This window comes from Mus caroli, chromosome 2 (genome assembly GCF_900094665.2).
Source record: "Mus caroli chromosome 2, CAROLI_EIJ_v1.1, whole genome shotgun sequence".
NCBI classification, from domain to species: Eukaryota; Metazoa; Chordata; class Mammalia; order Rodentia; family Muridae; genus Mus; species Mus caroli.
In genome coordinates, this window is record NC_034571.1 from 33,440,524 (window position 1) to 33,467,356 (window position 26,833).

The window sequence follows — 26,833 nt, forward strand, 5'->3', positions numbered from 1 at the left end:
ATGGTAAGTCAAAAGACAACACAATTTCTTGAGTTGTCTTCATCAACCCTGCCCTGCATCAGGATCCCTCCTGCACCAGACCTCTTATTTGTTCCCCACAGTCCACCTGATCACTCAGACACTAGGTTTCAATCTGACCATGTAGCTCTAACAGTCAGCCTCCTACCTTTACCAATCCCTCTGTTTCCCGCACACACCCCTACCCTCCCCATACACCAGCATACTTTTTATCTCTGTAAAACATTGAAGGCATTCTGGAAACTTGCTCCTTTTCCAGAGGCCAGGCTAACTCATATATTTCTGTGTAAATGGACTTTATTTATATAGTTTGATGTGTGCAGTGCCTATTCAGAGGACTGCTCCCTGCTCTGTTTCCTAATTCAGATAGTGTCTTAGTTAGGATTTTACTTCTATTGCTGTGAACAGACACCACGACCAAGGCAAGTCTTATAAGGGACAACATTTAATTTGGAGCTGGCTTACAGGTTCAGAGGTTCAGTCCATTATCATCTAGTCATTACCATCTAGGCAGGCATGCTGCAGGCAGAGCTGAGAGTTCTACATCTTTATCTGAAGGCAGCTAGGACAAGGGTATTGAAGCCCACACCCACAAGGCCACACCTGCCAACAGTGCCACTCCCTGGGCCAAGCATATACAAACCCTTACAGATAGTTTGCCAAATAATGACTGCAACAGCAAGGAATAATTACAGTTTATTGAAAAGAACTCCCTATGTGCTACAGAGCCTTCTGAGCACTGTATATGATAGTTTTCTGTCAGGATATCCTCTTAACACACAGAAACACTATTAGTATTTCACAGATAAGTAAGTCATCAGCCAAGCCAAGACTGGAGCTGTGGAATATTACTCACTGAGCTAAGTAAGCAGGGTGCACCTAGAGACCAGGTCAGCAGCTACTCTCATTCTCTCTCCATCTGCATAGGCCTTAATACCAAGAACCAGCTTCACTAGGGCAGATAGCATGTATTTATATTTAAGAGTGCATTATTCAGTTCTTGTGACAGATTAATGACTAAAGGAGAGAGATGTTTAGGACTACATTGGAACTTGGGGACATTGAGATAACTCAGCAGGTAAAGGTGCTTGCCACCAAGTCTGACACCCTGAGTCCGGGCCCCAGAATTCACATGATAGAAGTAGAGAGCTAATTCCTGAGGCTGTCCTCTGACCTACATAAGTGACACATGGTGCATGTGGAAATGGCACGCATGGATATATGTCTCCATACACAGAAAGAGTATAACTAAATAAATGGAAAATAAAAGAGTTGGTATTCAGAGTTTGACTGAAGGGATGAGTGCAGGGCTCTACCCCTAAGCCCTGTGCTGAGGAACCTCTCAGGAGTGTTACTTCTCAGAGCCAAGTGCTAACATGAACTTGTTCCACTTAAGTTACAACCCACACTTAGTCCAGAAGTTTGGTTTATTTTTCTTGAAAGAAACCTTAAACAGAACAAGGGTTCAATTTCAGTTTTAGTCTTGCTGAGGGTACAGTACCTCTTTGTGTGATGCTATAATTTTCAAAGCCTTCTTATAGGAGTTAGCTACTAGATCTTTCTGAGCTCTGGAGCAGAATGCATAGCCCATCCTCTCTCCTAAGTTTAAGTACAAGAAAAAATGAGTCTGGATATTTGAGTAGAGACTATGTCTCTGTTGGCATAAGTATTTTGATACTTACTGTGTGACAGAATTTTGTAAAGAATAGCGTTCTGTCTTTGCAGAATTTATGTATCTAATGCTTTACAAAAAACCATGGTTGATGGCAGACTATTTAGGAAGACCTAATCCTGTTCAAGCATTAACTAGGCACTGGTGGTATGGTGGCAAGCAAAACAGACACAGAACACAACACAACAGTAAGGATGCAGTAACTAAGAAGCTGTGGACTTGGGAGGTTCCATGAAGGAGTTGAGTTGGTGCTTTAAGGACATAGAGAAGAGCTGGTCTGATATGTGTGAACTGCCATCACAATCACTGTTCTTGCTTCAAGGGCTTCTGCCCTTCAGTTAGCAGGGGAGCCAACTCTCTTTCCTGGGAGCTCGGCTGTGGGGGCAACCTGAACTAGCTGGTTCTGGTATGCAGACATCCAAGCTCCTAAAGTTAGCACTAGTGAGAGCTGGAAGGAAGCACATGTATCACTGATGGAGGAAGGCACAGTGAGGCAAGAGTTTGTGGGAGAGACAGCAACTGAGGCTGAAGGATGGGAAAAGACTAAGCTGGTAGAGAGATTGGAATTTTAGAACTGAAAACTCTAGGGAAGGTGGGAGAGGCTTTGTGTGCATCTAGTTCTAGAAGGGACACCTCGGTGATAGACTGAGTAGATCGCATCATCATTAGACAAGAAACAACTTTCTTAACCCAAAATAATTTTTTTTTTTTCTTTGACATGGTTTCTCTGTGCAGCCCTGGCTGTCCTGGTACTCACTCTGTAGACCAGGCTGGCCTCGAACTCAGAAATTTGCCTGCCTCTGCCTTCCAAGTGCTGAGATTAAAGGCATGCTCCACCACTGCCTGGGTAACCCAAAATAATTCTTATAGTACTTTTAAATTATAAAAATATATAATAAAGGTAATTCACTCCTATGCATAAAATACTGAAGAGCAAAAAGTAGTGTGCGTGAGGTGGACCCAGCATTCACCACACTCACTGGATATCAAGGGTGCTGAGTCAGGCCAGCTTTAATCAAAGATAATAAAATATAGGACTATTTTGAAATTAACTTTTCAAAGTTTTAGTTAAGAAGAAAGTCTTAATTCTTTTTTGGCCTTGAATGAGAGTGAAACATTGAAGCATCCTAGAGGTCTGTGAAGGTATACAGGAGATGGTGTCTGGTCTTCTTTTAGAAGGTGCTCGAGGAGACTTGTCTTTACTGCCTGCCCTCACTTCTCTTTTGCCCAGACTGCAGAGAGTGGGTGGAAGAGTATGCTGCCCAAAAGCCTCAGTGGTGTCGTTTCATCATTTTCTAATAGAACTGGTACATTAATTCACTGATGACACAGATGTTTGTGTGCGTGTGGTTTCTGGTTTATGTGTGTGTTTGTTTGTGGTGAGTCACTTAGGAGAACAGTACACAGATGTGTGGTAGAGACACCACCCCTCTCCAGCTTGTGGACTCCTATGTTTAATGGGCATCTTTGTGGAGACTGTAGCTAAAGGTTGTACCTGGCCAGTGGCTTAAGGATAGCAATGCCAGGATTCCAGAAACAAAGCTCCAGTTCAGACACATCTGCTTACAACCCATACAGAAGGCCAGAGCCAGTGAGAAAGGACCCACCAGGATGCTTGAGCTAGATCAGAGGATGACCGGAAAGATGCACAGGCACTACTACTGCCATGTTGCAGACATACATCCAGCGCACCCATTCTGCTTAGATTTGTCTGTACTTACCTGGACCTGTGGGCCAAAAGTTGTTTGGAAAATGAGTAATTTAATGTTGAAAATTGATGGTTTGAGAACAAATAAGCTCTAGGTTTATAATCATTTTCTAAACTGAACATGTCTGCTTTATCATGCTGTTATAGTTCATAGTTTTTAAATTTAGTTTTTGAAACAGAATGAGTTAGCTGTTCAAAAGGAGTTGAACAAAGGAAAGATGCATCCTGAAGGTTCACTCTTTTTTTTAAAAAAAAAAAAAAATTTATCTTACATTCCAAATGTTGCTCCCCTTCCAGGTCCCCCCTCCCAGAGTTTTTCACCCCATTCCCCCTCCCCTTTGCCTCTGAGAGGGTACTCCCTTACCCACCTACCTCCCCCCTCTCCCCCAACCTCCCTTCCCCCAGCATCCCTTTCCTGAGGTTCTACAGGACCAGGTACATCCTCTCTCACTGAGGCAAGACAAGGCAGTCCGCTGCTATACATGTGCTGGGGGGCACAAACCAGCTCATGTATGCTCTTTGTGTTGGTGGCTTAGTCTCTGGGACTTCCCAGGAGTCTGGGTGTCTAGATAGTGTGTGTCTTCCTATGAGGTTGCCATTCCCTTCCGTTCTACAATCCTTCTCCTAACTCTTCCAGAGGGGAAAGGTTCACTCATAATTGTGGTTAGGATTGCTGCAAGAGAAGTACATGCCAGTACAGAGGGAACTCCTGATAGGCATGAGAAGAAAGCCGAAAGGGAAAGAATGAAGATTCTGCAGGAGAAAGAGAAGTGGTTGGTCCTGGTGGAACATGAAAATCTAGAGAAGTAGGATCCTGAGAGAGTGAGTGGAAAGGAAGCACAGTGGCTTCAGGAAGGTGGAAGGTTTCATCTTGTGGCTTACAAGAAGAGGAGGCTTGAGAACAGACAGTGGCATAGTGAAATCTGTTTCTAAGGGTAGAGAGAATTGTGCCTGTTGGAGGCAACACAGAAGAGGGTAATACAGTGGAAAGAGGCCTAGGGAGTTTTAGAACTTTGGTGGACTTGGGCTTTGAATGGAATCCAGTAGCCAGGCCTTCAGGCCCCGCTTTTACAATGACTGCTTTTCTCCCCCCTACTCTCTTTCCTCTTTCTTTTTCCTTTTCTTTCTTCTTTTTTCTTCCTTCTTTTCCCTTTTTCTTCCTCCTTCTCTGTTTTGTTTTTAAGACAGGGTTTTCCTGGCTGGCCTCTTGAGGTCACTGCCTCTGCCTCCAAAGAGCCACTACCAACTGGTATGTGCCACCACCAACTGGCACTACAATCTCTTCTTGACAACTTTACTCATAAAACAGAACCTCTTGATCCCTCAGATGATGACTGAGGCTGGGGATGCATTTTGTGTTTAGCAACACTGCTGGTATGCCCTATAGAAAATGGTGGCATTATTGCTACTACTAGGTCGACGACAACAGTGACAACTAATACTACTAGGGGCAACTACAGCCACGAATTCATGTGAGCAACGGTGTTCTGTAGAACAGTGTTGTGAGAATTTTGATTCCTTAAAAAAAAAACACAATTATAATAAGAATTTGGTTTTGTTTTAATCTCAAGTATGGGATAAGGGGCTGCTTCATATGGTCCACAGCAGTTGACTATAATTTGGTTTTGCCAGCTGCAGATAGTTTGTGCAATTGGATGACATTTGAGGTTCTGGGGACTTTTTAGAGGGCATATAAAAGCTAGGGCCCCAAGAGGCACAGTAGGTTGTTGGTTGTTATTGGTCATGGTTTGTTAAGTACATGTGGGCAAAGAAGAACAAGAAATTGAATTCCTGATGGCAAAGATCAAAGTTGCCCAAGTAACTCAACACCCGTAATCAGCAGGAAGTAACTTAAAGATACTCTCACCCCCACCTGACCCCTGACTTCACTCAGAGATCCCTTTCCTCCCCTCCCCTCCCCCTCCCCCTCCCCTCCCCTCTCCTCCTTTCCTTCCCTTTCTTCTCCTCTCTATCCTTGTCTCCCTCCTATCTAGTGTTAGGGAGTTGAAAAGGTGAGAGAATGGTAGAAGACAGAAGGTACAAAGTAGCAAAAGACAAGTGGCACCTAATGTGGTAGAATGGGAAATTTGATTTCAAATGCCATAGAGGAAATTGCAGGGGACGAAGGAATGGATATTTTTTTCAGGACACCAGCAAAAAAATTTATTGTGACTGTTACTGCTGGGATATCGTCCAGTTTGCTCGAAGGCGTGTACTTTCTGTTTTTGTTTGTTTGTTTGTTTGTTTGTTTGTTTTGTTTTTGCTTTTTTCTTCTTCTTCTTTCTGTAGTCTCTTTCAAAGAAGATTGGGAGAATGTCTGGGCAACTGGAAAAATTGCAGGTGAAAATGGAGGGGCCTGAGAAACAAACATAAAGATTGAAATATAGCAACAAGAGAATTCACTCAGCTCTCATTTCTGAAAGGGTTGCAGAATTGGTTGTGCAACTGAAAATCTTGTGGGTGGAAATGGAAGCTCTGGGGAGGCGAGGAGCACTGGAAAAGGGAGTGCAAAAAGGCTCTGTGCCAGAGACTGAACAAGAAAATGGGAGTTTCCTGCAGGATGAAAAGAGGGAAAGAAAGTGGGCTGAGGGCAGTTGGGTCAGAGAAAAACTGAAAAGGTGGAGGACAATCTGATAAAAACAGCCTGTTTCGAGAGAACAGGTTAATCTTGAACCAGCCATGCCACCACAATGGAAAGAGGAGTCACCCAAAATTATGAGATCACCATCAACTTCCTCAGTAGCCATACAGCTAGCATATGCCTGCTATGGTGTGAAACAAGGTTATGACAAGATAGGATGGCTTCCTATAGAAATGAAGGTGGTTTAAAGAGGCTCTAGTATTATATTGGATGCATTTGCCTTAAGTGAAACAAATTCTAAATAACTAGCCTACTCAAAATAGAATTATTCCCCACTAATGGAAGGGATTGGTGACAGGTGTACTAGAGGCCAGTCTACAAATTAAAATGGTTAACTTTGCTAGAGGGAAGAAGCTGTGAATATTGAACAGTGAAATCGAGTGAGGGGAAGGGATATAGTAAAGGATCAGTTGCTGGGAGAAGGGCAGTACAAAAAAATAGATTCAATTCGATGACCCTACATAGAACAATGTCATTTAGTGGTAAGCGCTTGGGACAAAGTTGAGGAGCCCAGGAAGAATATACCTTGTTTACAAAGATTTCACAGGCTCTGGAGAAGCCCTTACTGATTTTTTTTTTTTTTTACAAAGATTAGTCTCATCTGTGAACAAAGCTGTATCAGACCCTGACTCAAAGCAGGTACTGATAGATACCTTGGCATATGAAAATGGAAATACCAAATGTAAATTGTTATTAGACTATTAAAGGCACAAGCAGTGCCTCTGGACAAATGAATAAGGGATGCAGGCAGTAGTCTAACAATAACATGGCTACCTTCCCTGACTTTATTCAGGGGTCTCTTTCCTTTCCTCTCTATCCTTTTTTTCTCTCCTATCTAGTGTTAGAGGGTTGAAAGAGTGGAGAAAGGTGGAAGAAAGAAGAACCCATAAAGTAACAGAAGACCAGTTATGCAGTAACTATATTCCTGGCAGTCTTGGGCTTATGTTTGTCTATGAAGATTTCCATCCAAATTAGTAAATGCGATGCCACATTAATTGGGTCTGCCCAGGTCAGTAAGCACCACCATGGTCAGGTTCTTCATCTGTGCTGTGACTTCCTCGGCAGATTAGCCAGAAGAAGCTGAAGAAGTTTGAAAAAGAGTACCATACCATGAGGGAGCAGCAGGCCCAACAGGAAGATCCCATCGAGCGATTTGAGGTTTGTTTTACAGCCTTTTAATATCATAGACTTGTGCCCACAGCTAGCTTTATTGACTCATTTTAAAAATTCAGTTTCACTGTTTCAAGACTGGTTTTCAGATTGAGTTTACAAAAACTAAGAGCTGTTTTGCTGCAAACCAGCTGCCCAGGTTGGATGTTCTTTCCTCAGTCAGTCAGAGACAGCTGCTTGACAGAGGTCACCATACATAGTCAATTACACACTTCCTTGAGGAGACAGAAAATTAGAAATTATTTGTTTACAAACATGATTGTATGAGCCATGTCTCTATTCCACAGGACTTGGAGACCTACTTTGAAGCTTAACTCTTAAAGACTGTCATTTCCATTTGATTTGTTATTTATGTCCATAACTGACTTTTTTCCTCCTCCTGCAGCGGGAAAATAGGCGGCTACAAGAAGCTAACATGAGGTTGGAACAGGAAAACGATGACTTAGCTCATGAACTAGTCACCAGCAAAATTGCATTGCGGAAGGACCTGGATAATGTAAGTGTGACAGATCTGAAGAGAAAGCTCATACTAAGGACTCCCTTGAAGTTTAGTGTTGACTATTGTAGATTCTATCAGCCCTTTCCTTAGGATTCCTCTCATTTGTCAGCCTTTCTTTCAAAGAAACCATGACCCCTTTCACAGATCACAAAATGGGAGCAAAGCAAGTTAACACATAGGTTGCCCAGCTAGTCACAGAGCCCACCCATCACAGTGAAAACCCAGATGTCCTGAGTCCAATGCTTACACTCTAAGCAGGAATACTGCCAAATAGGACTCAGGAGCACCTGGACAGCAGATACTCTTCCAAACCATTACTGAAGGTGAAGAAGGTAGGGTACTCTCACATTCTTTTGACTTCAGAGGCTCAGTTTTTAAAAGAAGTTCTTTATATCACTTTTGTTGTCCTTCAGCCTCTTTGTGCTTTTGTTTACACAGCTGTAGAGAAATTTCCAAGTCACTTAATTCCTTGGTGACCCCAGAAAAGCTTTTTCCTCTGTGCATAGGGTGACAACTGGAAGTAACATTGGGGCTGTGAGGAGAGGGAACCTATAAAAGGTCCATGACATGGGGCTGACAGACCATGTCTCAGTCCTCTTAAGCATGGTTGCTCCTCTGCCTTGAGACTATATGTCATTAAAACAAAAAAGCAGAACACCTAGGTCCAGCACGTGGATAGACTTCATTTCACTAGTTCCTCAGCTTCTTTGCCAAATATCAGCTAACTCTGCATGGGTTGGTCTAATTGACATTCTAGCTCCCACATCCTTATGCCAGGACTACAGTGTCTTGATTAAAGTTCTTAAAATTAAGTTATTATGGCATCTGGGTTTGTTGTTTTTAAACCTCACTTGGCTGTTGTGATTGAGACTTTTACAGAAATGCAAAGGACTTAAAGTCATAGATGCCTTCTGGGATTTTAAACAAGGGTTCGTGGAATCTGTCAATTCTCAGAGAGACTGGACATGTGAACAGCCTCTGAGCCCCTGCCCATGGCTTGTCACCTTTGTGTTAACATTCCTTCAGCTCCTCTCAGCACCACTTTGAGGTTTTCAGTTCACAGACTTGCCCATTTTAGTCTCTTATAAATGGTATACTCTTAATTGCACTCTCCAGTGATTAGTAATGTAAAATGGTTCTGTGCAGCATTTTGTAGACTTTGACCTTGCCAAAATCTGACTACTCTAGTTGGGGTACATTTTTGTTTGTTTCATTTTTGTTTTTTGTTTGTTTTGTTTTTTGAGATTTCCACATACACACACTATTCTGAATGAAGACTGTAACTTCAGGCTCTTCTGCCTTTTCCACTCCATCCACACTTCCCAAGGCCTTTAGACCAATCTTAGGTAGAGAACAGGTAGGATGGCATCATTTGTTAGTTCTTCAGGCCAATATTTTGTTTCTTGTTGTTGTTGTTTTGTTTGTTTATTGTTTTGGGGGTTTTTTGTTTTGTTTTGTTTTGTTTTTTTGAGACAGGGTTTCTCTGTGTAGCCCTGGCTATCCCGGAACTCACTTTGTAGACCAGGCTGGCCTCAAACTCAGAAATCTGCCTGCCTCTGCCCCCCAAGTGCTGGGATTAAGGGTGTGCACCACCACACCCAGCTTTCTTCAGGCCATTATAATAGTGAGGACTGAACCTGAGGCTTCACACGTGCCAGCCTGGCACTCCACTGGTGAACTGCAGCTGAGCATTCATTTTCTTATTTTGAGATAGGGGTCTTACTAAATTGTTCAGGCAGGCCTTGAACTTACAATCTAATGAACTTAGTCATGAGGCTTACAACTTAATTTTCAGGAAATTATGAGTTGATGTCCTGGTTAGTGGAGTTATACCAATTAGAGAATGTCTGATTCTTCAGACATTCTTCAGAATTCATTTGGATTTGATTTGAAGACAGTCTCACTGTGATTAATTAAGTTGAACCTGGCTAATCTGGTACTTGTTAAATTGCCAGGGCTAGCCTGGAATTTAAGGTGATTCCCATGGGTCTATTCCCCCAAATGCTGGGATTAGAGGTGTGCACCACCTAGATGTTCTTTTTATCAAATTGTCTTCCCACACCTTGTTCTTGATGGCCAAGTGTGTATCTGAAGATGCTGGGGCTTCTTTGCTGATGTTTGTACATCTCTAGCAGTGTCCCCTTTACACTCCTGATACTGGGATATACCCACCTCCACCCTACCCCTGTTTACCAGCACAGCTGATCTTTCCAAAGCCAGCTTTTGTTTTACTTACTTTTCTGTAGTATCTTTTTTGAGTTATTTCTTCCTACTTTGGGAGAAATTTAGTTTGTACATTTTTTTTACTATCTTAAAGATCTTTATAATTTACTGAAAAGTTTTTAAAAATCAGCATCAGAAATTCTGGATAGGCAGCGTTTTTATGACAGCCATGTTAGCTATTTATCTAATTTACTTCAAACTCTATGGAGTATGGTTTAACATCATGGGAACATCCACATCTATTTCCACTGTTTCTCCTTCGTTGTGAACACAAGTCCTCAATGCTCAATTATATCCAAATAGGAATTGCTTTTCTGTCCTGTTTGCCTTTTTTTTTTTTTTTCCTTTGCTGCATCATTTGGTATTTGGTCTTCTGTCATCTTATAGACTATTCTGACTTCCTTCTCTCTCCCCCAATTTCTGCTGCCTCAGCCACCCAGGACCCTAACCTTTGCAGACATTTTCTGCTTGACACTCTTGACAGAAGCCCCAGTAATAGGAGTGTAGATGGTTTCTTTTCTCCTCTATTGTTCAGAATTCTGGTTAGAGTAGAAGGGTGAATCTGCTTCCTATTTACCCCCTCATGACTGGAAGTAAAAGCCTGGATTTATGTATGTTACCCCTAGGTATTCTCATCTCAGTTGCTTATATAAATAAGAATGACTGTAGCAAGTGGGTCCCATCAGGACTATAGCTGGGGCAGTCCAGTAGGCTGTGTGTGCCTTCCCATTAACAGTGCTGAGAGCCAGCAAGAGTGGAACTGGAGCAAGTACTGCAGAGTCTAGACTGAGAGATCAGGAGAGACTCCCTCACCTTGCTCCTGTGGAAGCAAAGCTTCCAGCTGGATCAGCTTTCCCCTCGATGACCCACTTTTGGAGTCAGCCTCATATGAGCCACCTACTCCATGGCACTGATAATGGGCACAAGTCACAGCGATGCTCAAGTGCAAGTGCTGTCTATCAGCTGTGCTCTCTTACTGTTTCCTTGTGTTCTTCTGTCTTCATTTTACTTAGGATTGCCTCTTGAGTTTTCAATGGAGGAATAAGTAGTGAACTATCCTCAGTGCCTGCACATTCTGCAAGTAGTCAGCAGTTGTCTTAAGTTTGTTCATGTCATGCCTGTCTCGGTTCCATGTGTGAAGGCCCAAGAATACAATGAATAGCTAGCTCAGGCCTAGCTACAGTACTTGTCTAAGTGATGTCAACACTGCTTAATATCAGAGAAGCAGGGGAAAGTTGTCCAGGAAGGGACCAAAAAAAAAAAAAAGACTATCCTAGCTTCCTTGATTGTTCTCCAACATAATAGTTACTCTTCGGTTATCTGTGAAGGGATCTGTGTCAGGAACCATGGGGATTGTTTTCCCCTGGATTCACATCTCTACTCACCAGACAATTTTATGTGCTGGAAAAATACTATGGCCATTCGAAATTTCTGAGAAAGTTGTTCTCTCTGTTGAATAACTTTAGCAAGAACACAGGACTAGTCAGATGCATGGAAGAAATACAAACGATTTGGAAAACAATGACTAATTCAGTTGCCCTCCCATTGTTCATGCTAGCTAGGCACTGTACTGGATAAATATTATGCTGGATAACCTACAACTTAGAAAGGGTCTCTGTAACTTACTCAAGTAGCACAAGTCACTCAACAAGGAGGTGATTAAAAAAAAAAAAAATCAGTCCCTGACCACTCACTGCCCTGCACTAGCCACACACTGAGTAGCCTAGGGGTGACCTTGAGTGTGCCATTCCTCCATCTGGATTGGCTCATTCTACCTTCTCACAATAGGATCCCCAACTTTCAAGTTCTGAGCTCATAATGAGTGCTAGTAATGGCTTCTTGGTGTCTCAGGCAGAGGAAAAGGCAGATGCATTGAATAAGGAGCTGCTGATGACCAAGCAGAAGCTGATTGATGCAGAAGACGAGAAGAGGAGGTTAGAAGAGGAGTCTGCACAGGTGAGGGGATCCTTGCCTCCTCCCATTCACCTCTGAGTTTTGACAATTCTGGTGGGTGCTGCTAGAGGTGCTCTCTTGGTGCTAGAGAACCTGGAGACACTGGCTCCAGTTACTTTTCAAAGGTCTTTTAATTTCCTCTATAAAATGTAATGGCTCCTAAAAACTTAAGTCTATCCCTATCTTCCCTAAAAACTAAAGCATGAGTTAGTACATCATTTGAGATGTGAGCTCCTGTGTATCTGCATGAAAAACAATAGAAGGATGCAGGAGAGGGTACATCTCAGAATGTCTAGTCCTCCCACCCTCTGATGCCTCTAATAGAATATTCTGTGAGAGGCGTGGGTGCCATGGGACCCAGAACAAGCCCCCACCCTCTCCCACTGGACTTGCCCAGAACCTTCACAACTATTCATCTCAGCTAGGCCTAGCCAGGGTGAGCCTGAACAAGCAGTGCCTGTAACACTGCCATCTTTTCCTGGGCTTTTTTTTTTTTTTCCTTTTTTTGGTCTGTTTGGCCTGCAGTGTCTCCTCGTACAGTGGCTAGAACAACTCCAGTAGAAGCCCCATTGGAACTGGCATTTTTAGAAATGTGAATTTTTCCTCCTATTGGTGTTAAATACAGAGGGTTAGTATTGCATTGGGAAAAGGAAGGAGGTGGGTGTGAGGGAACTAAGCCCAGTCAGAATTATGTATTTTCTGGAAGGCTCAGCACTATGTAGTTAATAACCAAACTTCCTCTGTCATTTGAAATATCCACCACCCCCTCCCCTTTTTTTTAAATGTGTGCAGTTAAAGGAAATGTGCCGCCGGGAACTTGACAAGGCAGAATCAGAGATTAAAAAAAACAGCTCTATCATTGGTGACTATAAGCAGGTGAGTTTCTGTACCAGGTGCTGGGCTGGGCACATTGTGGGTAGAATGTGCACTCTGTCTTCAAGCCCCTGCTCTTTCTTTAGTGTCACAATAATGAAGCTTATCTCCACCTAGGAAGATTGTTAAGTTCTAACTAGGCATTCATGCAGAGTGCCCAGCATATAGGAGGTACACAAAAGGCACCATGTAAGATGTCAGGTGATGGAGTATGAATATTAGCAAGCCACTTCCTCTAAAGCTGGTAAACTTTCTGCAAACAGAAGCAGGTTGATCTCCCTTCTTCTATACCTGAGATCTCACAGTGGTCTATAGAGAACTTTGTAGGTCAGTTCCCATCTGTGCTTCTATCAACCTCACCTATGCAGTCACAGCACACTCCTTTTGCTCCTGGAATAGAATTTACACAAAGTCCAACTCATGCAGATGACATTGAGCCGGTCTCTGGTTTTATATTTTTTAGATTTGTTCTCAATTGAGTGAAAGACTGGAAAAGCAACAGACAGCCAATAAAGTGGAAATTGAGAAAATCCGGGTAAGATTTAACTAAAGAAATTTTGTACCCTCTAGTTCAATATATGGCCTATCCTTGACATAGCAGGTACAAGTGAGCCAAGCTTAGCATTTCACAGGCCTGGTTCAGGCTCAACAACTTACTTGCTTGTTTGTCTAAAAGAACTAAGAATAAGACCAAACATGCTGTAGTTTTACATCTCATACTTGGGTGCCCAGGATTACAAATATCACTGGGAAAGCTACACTAAGTGTTGCTTGAGGCGGGGATTCTTAATTCATCATCCTGAAGATCCCTGCACTCATACCTTCTGCTCTAAGAGATCTGAACACAATGAATATTTTTAATATTTTATTACAAGTTTGGGGGGGGGGGGTTGTAACTCAAGGCTTTCTTTAAAGCATTTCTCAAACCTTACAAAGGCCACCAACAATTTTCTGATCTGTTTCTTACTAACCTGTTTAAATATGCCTTCTATGCTTCCAAATAAATTTGAGAAATAAGATATAAAATTATATTCATCTCAGGTTAGGCTTTCTTTAAACACTTCTATTTCTAAATTTGAGGTACAGAATTTTTTCCCTCAGGGGCATCCTGGTTTTCTTTTGTTTGTTTGTTTTCTGTTGTTTTGGGGGGGGGCTAGCTTTACATATCTTTTTTGAAGACTTATTTTTAATGAGTTATGTTTATGGGGATAAATGTGAACACAGGTGCTGATGGAGGCCAGAGGCATTGGATCCCCCCTAGAACTGGAGTTTTGAGCAGTTGTGATTCACATGTTCACATGTTATAGTGCTGGGACTCAAACTCAGGTCCCCAGAATAGCACTACATACCCTGACCTACTGAACAATTTTTCTCCAGCATCTATATTCAGATTTGCATCTTACTTCTTTATACTAGTGTTAGTATTTACCCATTTTTCCCTATTATGGACATTTTTTCATCAAGTGTTTAGAATCTGGAAACTCCCCTGAACAAGCATAGACCAGCTTGAAATTTTATTGTTCCCAGTTAGATATTTTCTCTGTATGCCAGTTAGTGAAGATCCTTGCATATGAGCCTTTGAATATATGTAACTTTGTTTTCTTAGCCTAGAATTCCTCACAGTGTACAGTGGATCAAGGGGATATTTTTATTGCTTTTGGTATAAAACATCAACCAGATAGTCTTTGAAGTAGGTTGTCTGACATTTTTCCAAGGTCACCAGACTTTTCTAGTACTCACAAGGGACATTGAGGCACAAACTAATAGCATCTGACAGAGTGCCATCTTTGGAGGTCTTTTCACTTCTGGTGTTCACTTCAGCAAAAGGTAGATGACTGTGACCGCTGCCGAGACTTCTTCAACAAAGAAGGGCGAGTGAAGGGTATCAGCTCAGCCAAGGGGGTTTCAGATGAGGACACAGATGAAGAAAAAGAGACACTCAAGAACCAGCTGCGGGAGATGGAGCTAGAGCTGGCACAAACCAAACTGCAGCTGGTAGAAGCTGAGTGCAAGATCCAGGTAATAGCAGTGCCCTGAAGGCACACATACCCTTTAGCAGTCAGATTTACGGGATGGACTAGAAACACCAGAAATGACTTTTGTGATTTGGGATGTCATATCTTCCCCCTCAACCCCACCACCACTTAAACTCTGACCACAGCCCTCCTGCGGAGAACACTTATCCTACCAGAGTGTGTTTAACGATTTCAACATACTAAGTAAGAATTAACAGAACTTAAGTCAGTATTTAATAAATACCTCTCCCCAACTCAATCCAGGTTAGGCTTCTGGTGCCCCTATAGAAATATGAGTCTTAGACCAATGGTGGTAGTACACACCTTTAATCCCAGCACTTGGGAGATAGAAAAAACTGTATCTCTGTGCCTAAGCCTAATCTAAAGAGCTAGTTCCAGGACAGCCAAGGCTGCACAGAAGAACCCTGTGTTAAAAAACACAAAAGGGAGATGGGGAGGAGGAGAGAAATAAATAGGAGCCTTAATCTTTTGTCAGGTTATATTAAATACTAAAAATACTTAGGCATACATGAGGATGTTACAGAATGCAACCCTTTTTCTTCTAACACCCACCACTAACCTCATTTTGTGACCTTGGGCATATTTCCCAATGATTATGAGCCTCCAGCTGACCTTATCACTGAGGCACCATGAGTGGCAAGAATGTAGTTCAGGTCTAAAACTTCAGACCAGCTTTCCCATGCCAAAGTATATTACTGGTGGACACATCCTCTTTTGTCAGGGTCATACCTAGGTACTGAAAGAGGGTTTGTAGGACTGCCCAGGACAATAATAATAAGAAAAAAAAAATCACCAAGATAGCAAAATCTAAGCTGTGGTCAGAGAATGGACAGAGAGCCACTGCAGAAAATCAAGATCAGCATTCTGGCTGATCTCAGACCACAACCAATGGGATGAGAGGCCTACTAGCTGAGGAGCCTCAATAAAGGGCTGGAAACAGGTGCCATACTAAGTGATGTGGACTTACAGGGATTTTAACTGGACGGTGGTATGCCGAGACAGTGATTTAAGAGGCTGTAATTTCAGATTAGAGTTTCCAAATCCTTAGGCACTGTATGCCTGCCTCAGAAGAGCAGATAGATTCCAAAAATCCTCACACTTCTCTGTTATTTCTACAGGACTTGGAACACCACTTGGGCCTTGCCCTCAGTGAGGTGCAGGCAGCCAAGAAGACCTGGTTTAACCGAACACTGAGCTCCATAAAGACAGCAACTGGCGTTCAAGGGAAAGAGACATGTTGAGAACAGCTGCTGCCTCCAGACACCTCCAGAAAACACACCACCTTTTGTTGCCTTCTTTGGCCAGATGTGTGATTCTGTGATATGTTGCAGGACCAGAATGTACCTAGGTCAGAGCTGTATAGTATGTTCGTAGTACGGTCAGTGGGCTAGGGCTCCTGCAGCAGGCTGCCAACCCAACTGATGCTTTGGGTATGCACCAGAGTCCTTCCTCCTAGTGCCATTCAGGCCTCTTTTCTGTATAGGAAGGGACACTTCACACAGCCAGACTTGGGGAATACCCCAATGTATTGGGTTTTCTTTTTCTAAACCCTTTAAAAAAAAGTGTGTGTGTATGTATATGTACACATATACACACATGCACACACTATCCTTTGAGTGGGGGAGCAGGGGTTCAGAAATTTGAGTAATTCTTATCAGTGCCAGCAAAAGCCCCCAGGAGATAAGAAGCACTTTGAGTAGAAGGGTCTCATAGTCACAGTTCAAGTCACCTAATTTTTTTTAACTAATATAGTGCATAGGTTTTGATTTGGAATTATTCACATTGCTGAGCAATTCTATGCAACTCTCATAGTCGTGTCTGGTTTTTTTTTTTAAACAAAACATTAGCTGCCAAACTACTTCTAAAGGCTGGAATGGGCCACATGACTGTGAGACTGAATCAATCATGACATGGACAGCTCTTATTTTGTTTAAAGTGTCGTGTACATATATATGTGTGTGTATATATATATGTGTGTGTGTGTGTGTATAAATATATATATAGATAGATACATTTCCCAGTACCCTGAACTGACAGTGTTTAAGTCCCAGACAACCTGCTAATCTACCACTGCCGTCTGTGGTGATGGGGCACATCCTTTCACTTGAGGTTTATTGGGCTCTGTTCTTCCTGCCATTGTAGGAGCTGGCAAGAGCTCCATGACCTCTAATGTGTGCATAGCAGGTCGTTCAAGAGAGACTGAATACATGAAAGTACCTACACACTGTAAAGTCCTACTTTCCTGGCTTGATCTCTGTCAGGCCTCTGAAACCTCCCAGAGGAGCCAGGTATACACTGGTCAGATGATGGGCTGTGGATTCTCACTTTAAAGCTATGAAATGGCAGTTTTAGCACCTTTTTTTAAATTAAAAACAAAACCCTTTGACTCTTAATTTATATGCTGACAAGTGGTCTCACAAGTGGCTCATCCTCTCTGCTCTGTGTGCAGGTAGCTTGGGTTTGTATATAAGGACACTAGTTATTTTTTTTTTCCCCTGTTGGCTTTTCTAATGCTTGATGAGGTCATCTATAGTGGGGAGATAATAAGTGGCCTGCTCTTCCCCAGACCATCCCCTACACCACTTCTGTGTCTGTCTTGTTCAGTTAACCCAAACAGTATAAGCCCATCTAAAACTAGGTGTGTGGACATTGTGTGCTAGGGTAGTTTGTGTGTCAACTCCATGAACTGAAATATAAATGAGTAAAACTGTATTACTATTTCTTTTGTTTGTTTTAACAGCATATTCATTAAATATTTTGGTACAAACAGCATTGCTTCATACAAAAGTAGTTTTATGATTGCATATTCCTTTCCCATTCATTCCCCAGAAGTGCATGTGGGAAGAACATATTAAGTAAAGGTTGTGTTATGCAAGAGATGCGTGCCCGTGGCCCTTCCTGAGAAGTGTAGTGCTGTGGGTCACAGTGCTTAAAATCTAAGGAAGGTTTTCACAAGAAGTTAAAAATTAAGTCTTGGAAGATAAATAAATGGTCTCACCAGTTGAAGATCAGAGAAAGAACAGCTAGGCTCTTCACTCCCCTATTTATAGGTGAAGAGTCTGGACAAGGTTACACAGCTATAATGTTGCCCTACAGTTCTAACTTCCAACAGCCAGGATCTGTTCCCTATATGTACATTACATAGAAATTTGGAGCCATGGACATGGCCGTGAGCATACACCCCACTCAACCTTTCTCTGCCTGCCTGCCTACCTCATATGGGTTGTTACACTGCAGGAGGCCCTTAACTCCTTTCACACAGTCCTTATCCTCTGTTCCCTTCCCTACCCAATAACCTTTTACTATGGATTGAGCCTTGTGCCCATTACAAGCAAGAGTGCTCTCTCAGGCCCTGAGAATGCAGTTGCAGTAAAAACAAGCTGGCTCTTCTGAGTCCCAACCAGCAAGCTGATGGTGTACAGCGAAAACATGGAGCCCTAAGTTTAACGGTGCTTCAAGACACAACACCCAGTGCAACTGTCTACTTACCTAACCAGTGGAGCAGGTGTCACAGTAGTCTCCAGCAGGTTTCACAGAGCTGGCTGCTGGAGGAAAAGCTTCACCACATTTGGAGTCAACTGCTTGCTGCTGCCCTGTAATGCTCTACTCCTCTGTTTCTGGTAATGCCTGCATTTTGCTAACTCATCGACCACTTTTGAGGGTTAGAAGTGAAGAATCTAAAAGGTTTAGATTGAGCACCCATATAACATGACACACCACTTAGGGCCAATTGGAAGTTTGAAATGGCAGAAACTACACAGGCTTCAAATCACTGACCATGTCAGGAAGCCTGCACCCACTCCCTCTGTATGAAGTGAAAAACCTCTGAGATGAAATGAGTTACTTGATTCAATTTTATTGGTATGTCTGTATGTGCTTGGGTAAGTATGTATGTGTAGAGGCCAAAAGAGGGCACTGGATCTACTGGGTAAGTGATGAGACTGAACTCAGGCCCTCTAAAAGAACAGTAAGCCCTTTTAATTGCTGAAGCATCTCTGCAGCTGGCACTGTAACTTTTCAGTAGAGTGAGTCCTGCACAGAATAGTCCAGGCCATTCCTATTTGACACATAGCGTTTATTTTTATTAATCCAAATGGAAAAGAAATGCAACATGTCAAGGCATTACAAACTGCAGCAGCCAGACAAGGAGTCTATGGCAGAGTCCAACATATTCAACACAAAGGAGCCGCAGTGTGGGTGCTGCTCGCTGGGCTCGGAGCAGCAGGGTCCCTTTGGATGAAGGCCAGGCATCTCTGGGCGAGGCACTGATGATAGTCCACACATGCAGGCTGCTGCTTCAAGCACGCTGATACTTGGAAAGTCCAAAGTCTACATGTCACCACAGGCCCGGAAGGCATGGGGCAGTCCATGGTGCTTGTGGTTTCCAATGTTTAACATAGTATACATCATAAAATTATTGCCAAAGACTTTGCACTGCAAATTATACTATTTACACTGTGTACTTGGGAAAACAGTAAATACAAATGGGTATTTTAAACAGACTTCTAAGCACTAACTTGGCCAACGTCAGAACCAAGTAAGCTAAAGCCTGGAGAAAAATGCCACCTGTAACTTTGCAAAAATTAGGTTTTCACCTCCTGGACCTGAACAAAGTACTTGTTTTGAGCCTTGGTGTGCATCATGAGCCCAGTGCTACTCCCAATTCCTGGGATATAGAGCAAGGACCCTAGCCAGGCTGAGGATGCTCTGCCCCAGTCTAGCAGTTTCTACAACTAAGTATCTTTTCCAGAAACAGGAATAAGGGTAGATAAGCCCATCAGTAAAGACTACAGGGTGGCCTGTCACTAAAAAGCTGTCATGTGAAATGAGTTAGGAAGAAAACAGCGCTTCATATCTTTAGATTTCTTGTGAGGAGTAATTGCTACCTGATGGCACCAGGCAGCCTGAGCATAAAAGATGAATGTTAGAGAAGGGGCTTCGTGTATCTGGTAGCAGCAACACTTCAGTCCAGTAGAGTACTTGTGAAATGTGGGCTCACATCCAAATCCTTCTTCACAGATGGATACCATTGATACCTTAGGGCATGACTGTGTTCAGGGGACAAGTTTACTTAGAGCCTAGTGTCCAAGAACCAAGTTCCTTGGCCAGAGTGGAAAGGTATGCTCAGCAAGGAAGGGTGGAGCATATCAACCACTCAGCCAAAAGCAAGAAGCCAGAAACTAGAAATGCAACTTTCTAAATTACAGGAAGAAACTCCTGTCCTTACTCTTGATTCATTTCCTTGACCGATTGACAAGGTACAAAAACATTTTTTTCTGGCTCCTACTATAGCATAATTAGCTAAGGGACATCGTTTTTTTATTTATTTTTTAATTTTGACCATCATCATGGCATTAACTGAAGGCTATGACACAGTCAACAGGCAAAGTTCTATCACTGACTGACCATGCCAAGTGACAGGAACCACCCTATAAGCTAGAGCACTTTTCAGAACTTGGCTGCCAAATAAAAGAATATTCCTGAGCCGAACGTGGTGGTGCACACCCTGTAATCCCAGCACATGGGAGGCAGAGGCAGGCAGATTTATATAGATCGAGTTCCAGGACAGCTAGAGATACACAGAGAAGCCCTGTCTTGAAAAACCAGAGAGAAAGAATATATTCCTGCTATCAGCTAAGGACAGACTGCACACTGTCAAAACTGAGCCAGTTTCCATCTATTCCATACTCAAATCATATTCCCTTCCATGAACTCAGAAACTTCTCTAGAAATTTTTGAGGAATACTACTATCAGCATCAGAGCTATCCTATATCTGACTAGGCAGCATATCCCTATAAGAACATTGATTCTCAACCTGTGGGTCGAGCCCACTCTGTCATGATTCTTAACAGTAGCAAAATTATAATTATGAAGTAGTAACAAAAATGATCTCCTGGTTGGGGGTCACCTCAATGTGAGGAACTGCATTAAAGAGACAGCAGTATTAGGAAGGTTGAGAACCATTGCACTAGAGGAAGCTAAGCAAGGCTTGAGACAGCCAACATGTCTCCTAGGCACATCATCTTGAAGGATGGCTGCAGATCACAAAAGCTCACTGAGAGCAAGCAGTTGTTGCTGGAACTTTCTAAATGAAAGATGCTTCTCAATCTGGCTAAAAACTGCCCTGAGGAAATTACCTGGAGGAGAGCAGGGTGCCCTCCCGGTCCAGGATGCACCAGGGCAGCACTCACCTATCAGTAGAAAGCTGCAAGGCCTGGCTGCATTCCATTCAGTTTTCTTGCTCTGTGATTTGGTTCTAAAGGGTGTAAGGTGGGGTGGGGGGGGTGGGGGGGTGCATTCACAATTTTTCCTTCACACACCAAGGCCCAAAACCCAAATTGGCCTGGATACAAAAAAAGAGCAAGGCAATGAAACTCTGTTAGTGAAATCGTCATGTGACAGCACTCATTTCATCACTAAGTCATCCTGCAAAGTAAACCTTCCAACATTTCAACTGCACTTTTCATCAGAATTCACCTCAGCCCTTACACATCTAGTCCATACTAAGCAGAAAAGTGTAATTTGTAGTTTCAGGCATTGGTCTACCATAATCAGAATGACATTATTGAATGTAATGTGTCTTTGGTCACCTTACCCACCACCTAGAGAATAATCTGTGCCCCTCAGCCTGTCACCCAAGCAGCCCCAATCTAGCCCAAGTGCCTCTGAAAACAAAAACTTGTAGCTGGGACACAACCTCTCTACCATCTGGAGCTGTTCTTTCTGGGAGGAACCACATTGTCCCTCTAGGTCTAACAACATAGCTGCTGCCTCCCTTGGGCTTTCCCCACTCAAATGTCTTCCCTCCATTTGGAGCTCATCATGGATCTTCCTGAGCCCTACTCACTTTGCCCAGCAGTATGTACCTGTTTCTGCCTGCTGACAGGATCTGTACCTTCCTTACACTCACTATGAGCACAGGAGAGTTCAGAAATCTGCCACAGGGCAGATATAAAAGGGTAAATAAATAATCTTCTACTATCTAAAGCCAAGGCTAGCTTCTGGCCTAGTATGTAAGTAATATGTGATTGAACACAGCCACACTCACCAATGCCTATACCATTCTGAGGTACTTTCATGCTACAGTGGCAGAGTTTAGAACGTGACAACAACTGTGTGCCCCACATGCTCACTCCCATCCATCCACCCAGCTGTTTACCATTCTCCAATGTGGTGAGTAAATTATGGAAGGATTCTGGAAAGGAAAAGGCTATCGGCATAGGGCAGGAGGAGGGCTGCCAAAAGATTTTCACTATAACCAATGAAGTGACATCTGGATGGCCCTGGAGTTCTCACTGCTCAAAAACTGACAGACTTGGTGTCACAAATACCTTTAACCTTTCCAAAGATCTGACCTAAGGCCTCCAAATAATAGCAGTTTAGTCCCCAGCAGAGGTACATAAATTCAATAGTGCAGAAATCTATCCTGATTCATTCACTGGTGAAGTAGCAGCCTACTATTTACAGGGCCCTAGTTTTGAAGTGTGACACTCTCTCATTCCCAGCACTGAAAAAATACACCTCGTGATTCCCACCTGGCTTCCTATCCATAATACCCAGAAGATATGGCTAGATGGATATTAACTCACAGCTAAAGCCCAGAGTAAATCTTTCAGTAACCACATACTTTTGCCTCTGTAAGAACTTCTGTAAAGAAAATGTACCTTCCCAATGGCTAAAGACTATACTCTACAGATGCTGATTCCCAAAAGGCACTAGCCCTTTTACAGGCTAAATCTTTAAAATTAAAAAAAAAAAAAAATCTAAATGAAAGCAAAAAGACAGACCCCAGTATAAGGGAATATTCAATACCTATCATGTTGTGATGGGCAGAATCAGCCTTATTTAAAAAAAAAAAAAGAGTAAAGATATCAACTGGCTGGCATCAAACTACCCAGTCCATTTTGAGCCCTTGCTCCCACCCCAGTGGCTATAAACACTACCACTGCCTTACTGGTCAGAGGCAGCACCACTCTCTCTCGATAGGAGAGAGATCTATCAGATCTGCTCATGAAGAGACTGCTGCCCCATCTCTACTACAACTCTAGCAAGTCCCTTCATACTTATCTGGGCATGGCAACAGCCCCTTTCTCATCAGTCACAACTGATGAGAGGTTCTTGGCTGTCCGGATGTTCTTTCACAATTTTCTCACCACACTGAAGAATGGTAATCACAAAGGTCACAGCACCCAGGGATCTTCAAAAAGTGGTTCTGGGAAATACCTCCCACCTACCATCTCGCCCTACTAACCATTTTAGCATTTCATGAGGAATAGCAGGCTGCACATTCTTATGCTCACAAACATCCCTGCCAAGGACCCTTCCAGAATCCCCTCATTGCTCTGTGCTGTCCCATCTTAAAGGCCTGGGGACTTGGACCAGGGCTACTGCAATTGTGACTCAGCTCTATGCCCTTCCTATGTGGTAAGTCAACTCACCCACCTGCCTCTTCTCCCAGTGGTCTGCAAAACTGAAAACAGGTCTACTAGGCATCAACCCTGAAGCCAGGACTAGCATCCCTATGAGCGGGAAGAGCAGAGCAGCTGGCTTTGGCAATTCTACTACAGCTCTGATTCTACTCACACCTCTTGCCATGCACTCTCTCTCCCTTTCCTGCACCTTACACATACATGGCCATCCTCCTAAGCTGAAAAACTTGTGACATTCCCAACACTGAGCAGAGCCAAATAGAGGGTTACAAAGTAGAATGAAGCCAGGCAGTGGTGGCGCCCGCCTTTAATCCCAGCACTTGGGAGGCAGAGACAGGCGGATTTCTGAGTTCCAGGCCAGTCTGGTCTACAGAGTGAGTTCCAGGACAGCCAGGGCTACACAGAGAAACCATGTCTCGAAAAACCCCCCAAAAAAAAACAAAAAAGAAAAGAAAAGAAAAAGCAAAGCAAAGCAAAGCAACTCCCAGCACTGTCTCCCAGTCCTGTCACAGGTGATCACAATGGACATCCCGTGGCACAATTTCGTCTATACTACCTAAACAACTGGCCATGGTGCTGCTTTTGACAGATTCTCATTGCATAGCTAAAGCTGGCATGAACTCAGTCTTCCTCATGCACCACCGAAGGCAGCTCATAGCTTCAGCATATGCTATCACATCCCACAGTACACTTCTTACCTTGTGCTCTTCCAAAGCACCTCACCTGCCCTCATGTGGCACCATCACATCAAACTGCCCACTTGTTTACTCATAGTTGTCTTCACCCTTCTGGAACCACATACAAGTAAATGAAATCCTTTAAAATAACTAGTAAGACTATCCAGGTTGCCAGGCGGTGGTGGCACATGCCTTTAATCCCAGCACTCGGGAGGCAGAGGCAGGCGGATTTCTGAGTTCGAGGCCAGCCTGGTCTACAGTGTGAGTTCCAGGACAGCCAGGGCTACACAGAGAAACCCTGTCTCGAAAAACAAAAAAAAAAGACTATCCAGGTTTGCTTAAGGCCACCCCTTCACTAGCCTTGACATCCTGGTCATTTGATCTTGTTTCCAGGTGATGTAAGCCTTTCTAAGTTCCTCAAGTGACAATCTCCATACTTACGTATGACAGATCCTATAAAACAGAGCCCAAGCCAGACCTGGTGACGCCCACCTTTAATCCCAGCACTCAGGAGGCAAAGGCAGGCAAATTTCTGAGTTCAAGGCCAGCCTGGTCTACAAAGTGAGTTCCAGGACAGCCAGGGCTACACAGAGAAACCCTGGGGTGGGGGGGTAGCAGAGCCCTGTGTGAGACTGCAACAGAAAGTGCCACTGTGAGGATGATCCTTTGGTTAAATAAGCACATGCAGACTAGCCAACTTCCCCCCAAAAGACCACATTTCTAAAAGCCCAGGATCTCTCAAGCAGCATCCACTAAGTTGCACTTCATTATATACAGTTTTGGTAACAGCACAAGACTATAAATATTCCACTGTGCCACTAGCAAAAACCAGGCTTCCTGGCTTAGAGCTGATTAGCAATCCATTTCCACAGGAACCAGGGAGAGCATGAGCTAGGACAGGAAAGGGAAAAGAAGAGCTGCATTGGTTTCTCTTTATTCCATTTTGTAAGGCACACACTGTATAATCCCAAAGTGTAGAAGAAGAGTTAAATGGTCTTTGAGAAGGAAGCAGGGTAGTGAGGAATGCACAGGACCAGCTGAGCAGAACACATTCAAGAGCATGAGGACTCTGCCACCAAGCACTATGTAATTGATTAAAGTCACTTTACTTAAGGCCCTTTCCTAGTAAGAGCAAACTTCTAAGTCCTTCAGTTACAGGATTCAAAGCCAATTCCTAGTAGAGTTTCTGTTAACCCTCAGAGCAGCACAGAAATGTAATTTCCTCTGTGTGGCTCAATACTCACTAATTAGAAGCCACAGTGTTTTGCCACAAACAAGCAGGGTGGTTTGCAAAGACCTCTGGGGTTTTAGTTCCATGAAAAACAATATTCCTTGCATCACTATTTCTTCAGGACTCAGAGCTAGAAATGGACCACAGAAAGTGAGAGGGCTCTGCAGTACTCTGTGTGCCATTCAGACCTCTCATTCCTTCATACTTTGATGCTCTAGAACTTGGTTAGAATAAGATTCCTTCTTCCTACTCCCCAATGGAGCACAGCATGCTTTGCAGAAAAAGTATCAGTTGGCAAAGATGGTAAGAGCTCTGGCAAGGTGGGATCCCCACATCTTCCTGCCCCTAAGCAATTGGTGATGAAATTGGAAGTGGCCTGTAAGCAACATGGTGAGAAGCAAATATATCCACAGAGCCTGCCGCTCTCAAGTAATGTTCACTGAACCTTAGGCCCAAGATGGAGGAAAGACTCACATTCAGAACTGTCAAGTGCTCAGCATGGGTCTTTTGATGGGCTACCTACCTTAACTACACCTGACCGGGTCTATCTCTTTATACCAGATCCCATGAGCAAATCCCCCAAACTCCATCATCACCTTTCTCAAGCAGAGAATAAATTCCCAGGAAGAAGAACTTATTAGAAAATAGGTATCCCAGTCTCTTGATACTTCATCCAAACAAAACAAGCTTTCGACACAAAAGCTTCCTCTGTTCAACAGTCCACTTTCTCTTCATTCTCTTTTTGTTAGATATCCTTTTATCATCCGTGACCCCACCCCACCCCACCCCCAAGAAGCAAAAATCCCTGTATTCTGTTCTGCTCAGAAATATGCTTAATACAGGAGGCCTAGAAATCAGGCCAGCTTTCACTGCTGCCTTCTAATTTGTAGCCTGCTGAGCAGAGAGGAGCTTTGGTACAAAAAACAGATGGGATTCATTCCTGTCTCTAGCAGTTAACCCTGGATATTAGATTCATGTCTAGATCAGAAATAACAGCACCTCCAGGAGGGCTGCCTAAGAATTAAGACTGTCCCAGTGCCACATATGCCCACAATACCAATTCTAGCAATGTTCCTTCCTCATTCCCATTCTGGCTTCTTAAATCTGCTACTCACACTCCAAACTAGCTCTTCCTGACCCCAAAATAGTTCCTGTCAATTTTTGTGGTATTTTATACAGTTGTCACATGAACACTGTAGATGACAATATGTTATGATGTCAAAATGTTGGTCAAGCCTAAGTCCACACAAGGACTGCCACTAACTGAACTACTTGGAATAGTTGTTGTTGTATAAAGGAAACTAGGAAGGAGAATCTCGAATGAAGAAGAGGACCAGCAACATCCTAATGGCAACTGTGCTGAGGCCCTGTGCCACTGATGGCCACACAGCAGGAGAGAAGATGTGGACGATTCCTCTTCACTGGAGCAACAAAGTGAATGCTCCATTCACTTTGGGAATGGGAGCAACAAAGCCACTTACACAAATGGTAAAGTTCTAGGAAGAAAGGCCATGATCCTCCTCTGATAACTGGTCAGGGTTGTTTTCGTTGTAGTTTGTTTTTTTGTTTTTTGTTTTTTTTAGATTGTTATTATTGTTATTATTCGCAGGGGTTGTTTTTTGGTGTGTATGCATGCATACCTACATTAAGAACCTCGCTTCAAATGTTGGCTAAGTGAGATGAAGAACCTACCAACAGTTTC

At 43.2% G+C, this 26,833-nt stretch overlaps 1 protein-coding gene across 3 annotated transcripts in view; it reads left to right on the plus strand.

Annotated features, from left to right (window-relative positions):
* Window positions 1-17,580, plus strand: part of Rabgap1 (RAB GTPase activating protein 1) — a 125,300-nt gene extending 107,720 nt beyond the window's left edge. For all 3 annotated transcript variants that reach the window (XM_021155632.2, XM_021155634.2, XM_021155633.2), the window contains exons 20-26: window positions 7,105-7,197; window positions 7,595-7,705; window positions 11,783-11,887; window positions 12,677-12,760; window positions 13,221-13,292; window positions 14,579-14,776; window positions 15,912-17,580. In XM_021155632.2, coding sequence (XP_021011291.1) covers window positions 7,105-7,197; window positions 7,595-7,705; window positions 11,783-11,887; window positions 12,677-12,760; window positions 13,221-13,292; window positions 14,579-14,776; window positions 15,912-16,034 — 786 coding nt within the window. In that variant the 3' untranslated portion in view covers window positions 16,035-17,580. The remainder of the gene's footprint in view (window positions 1-7,104; window positions 7,198-7,594; window positions 7,706-11,782; window positions 11,888-12,676; window positions 12,761-13,220; window positions 13,293-14,578; window positions 14,777-15,911) is intronic.
* The last annotated feature ends 9,253 nt before the right edge of the window (window positions 17,581-26,833 follow it).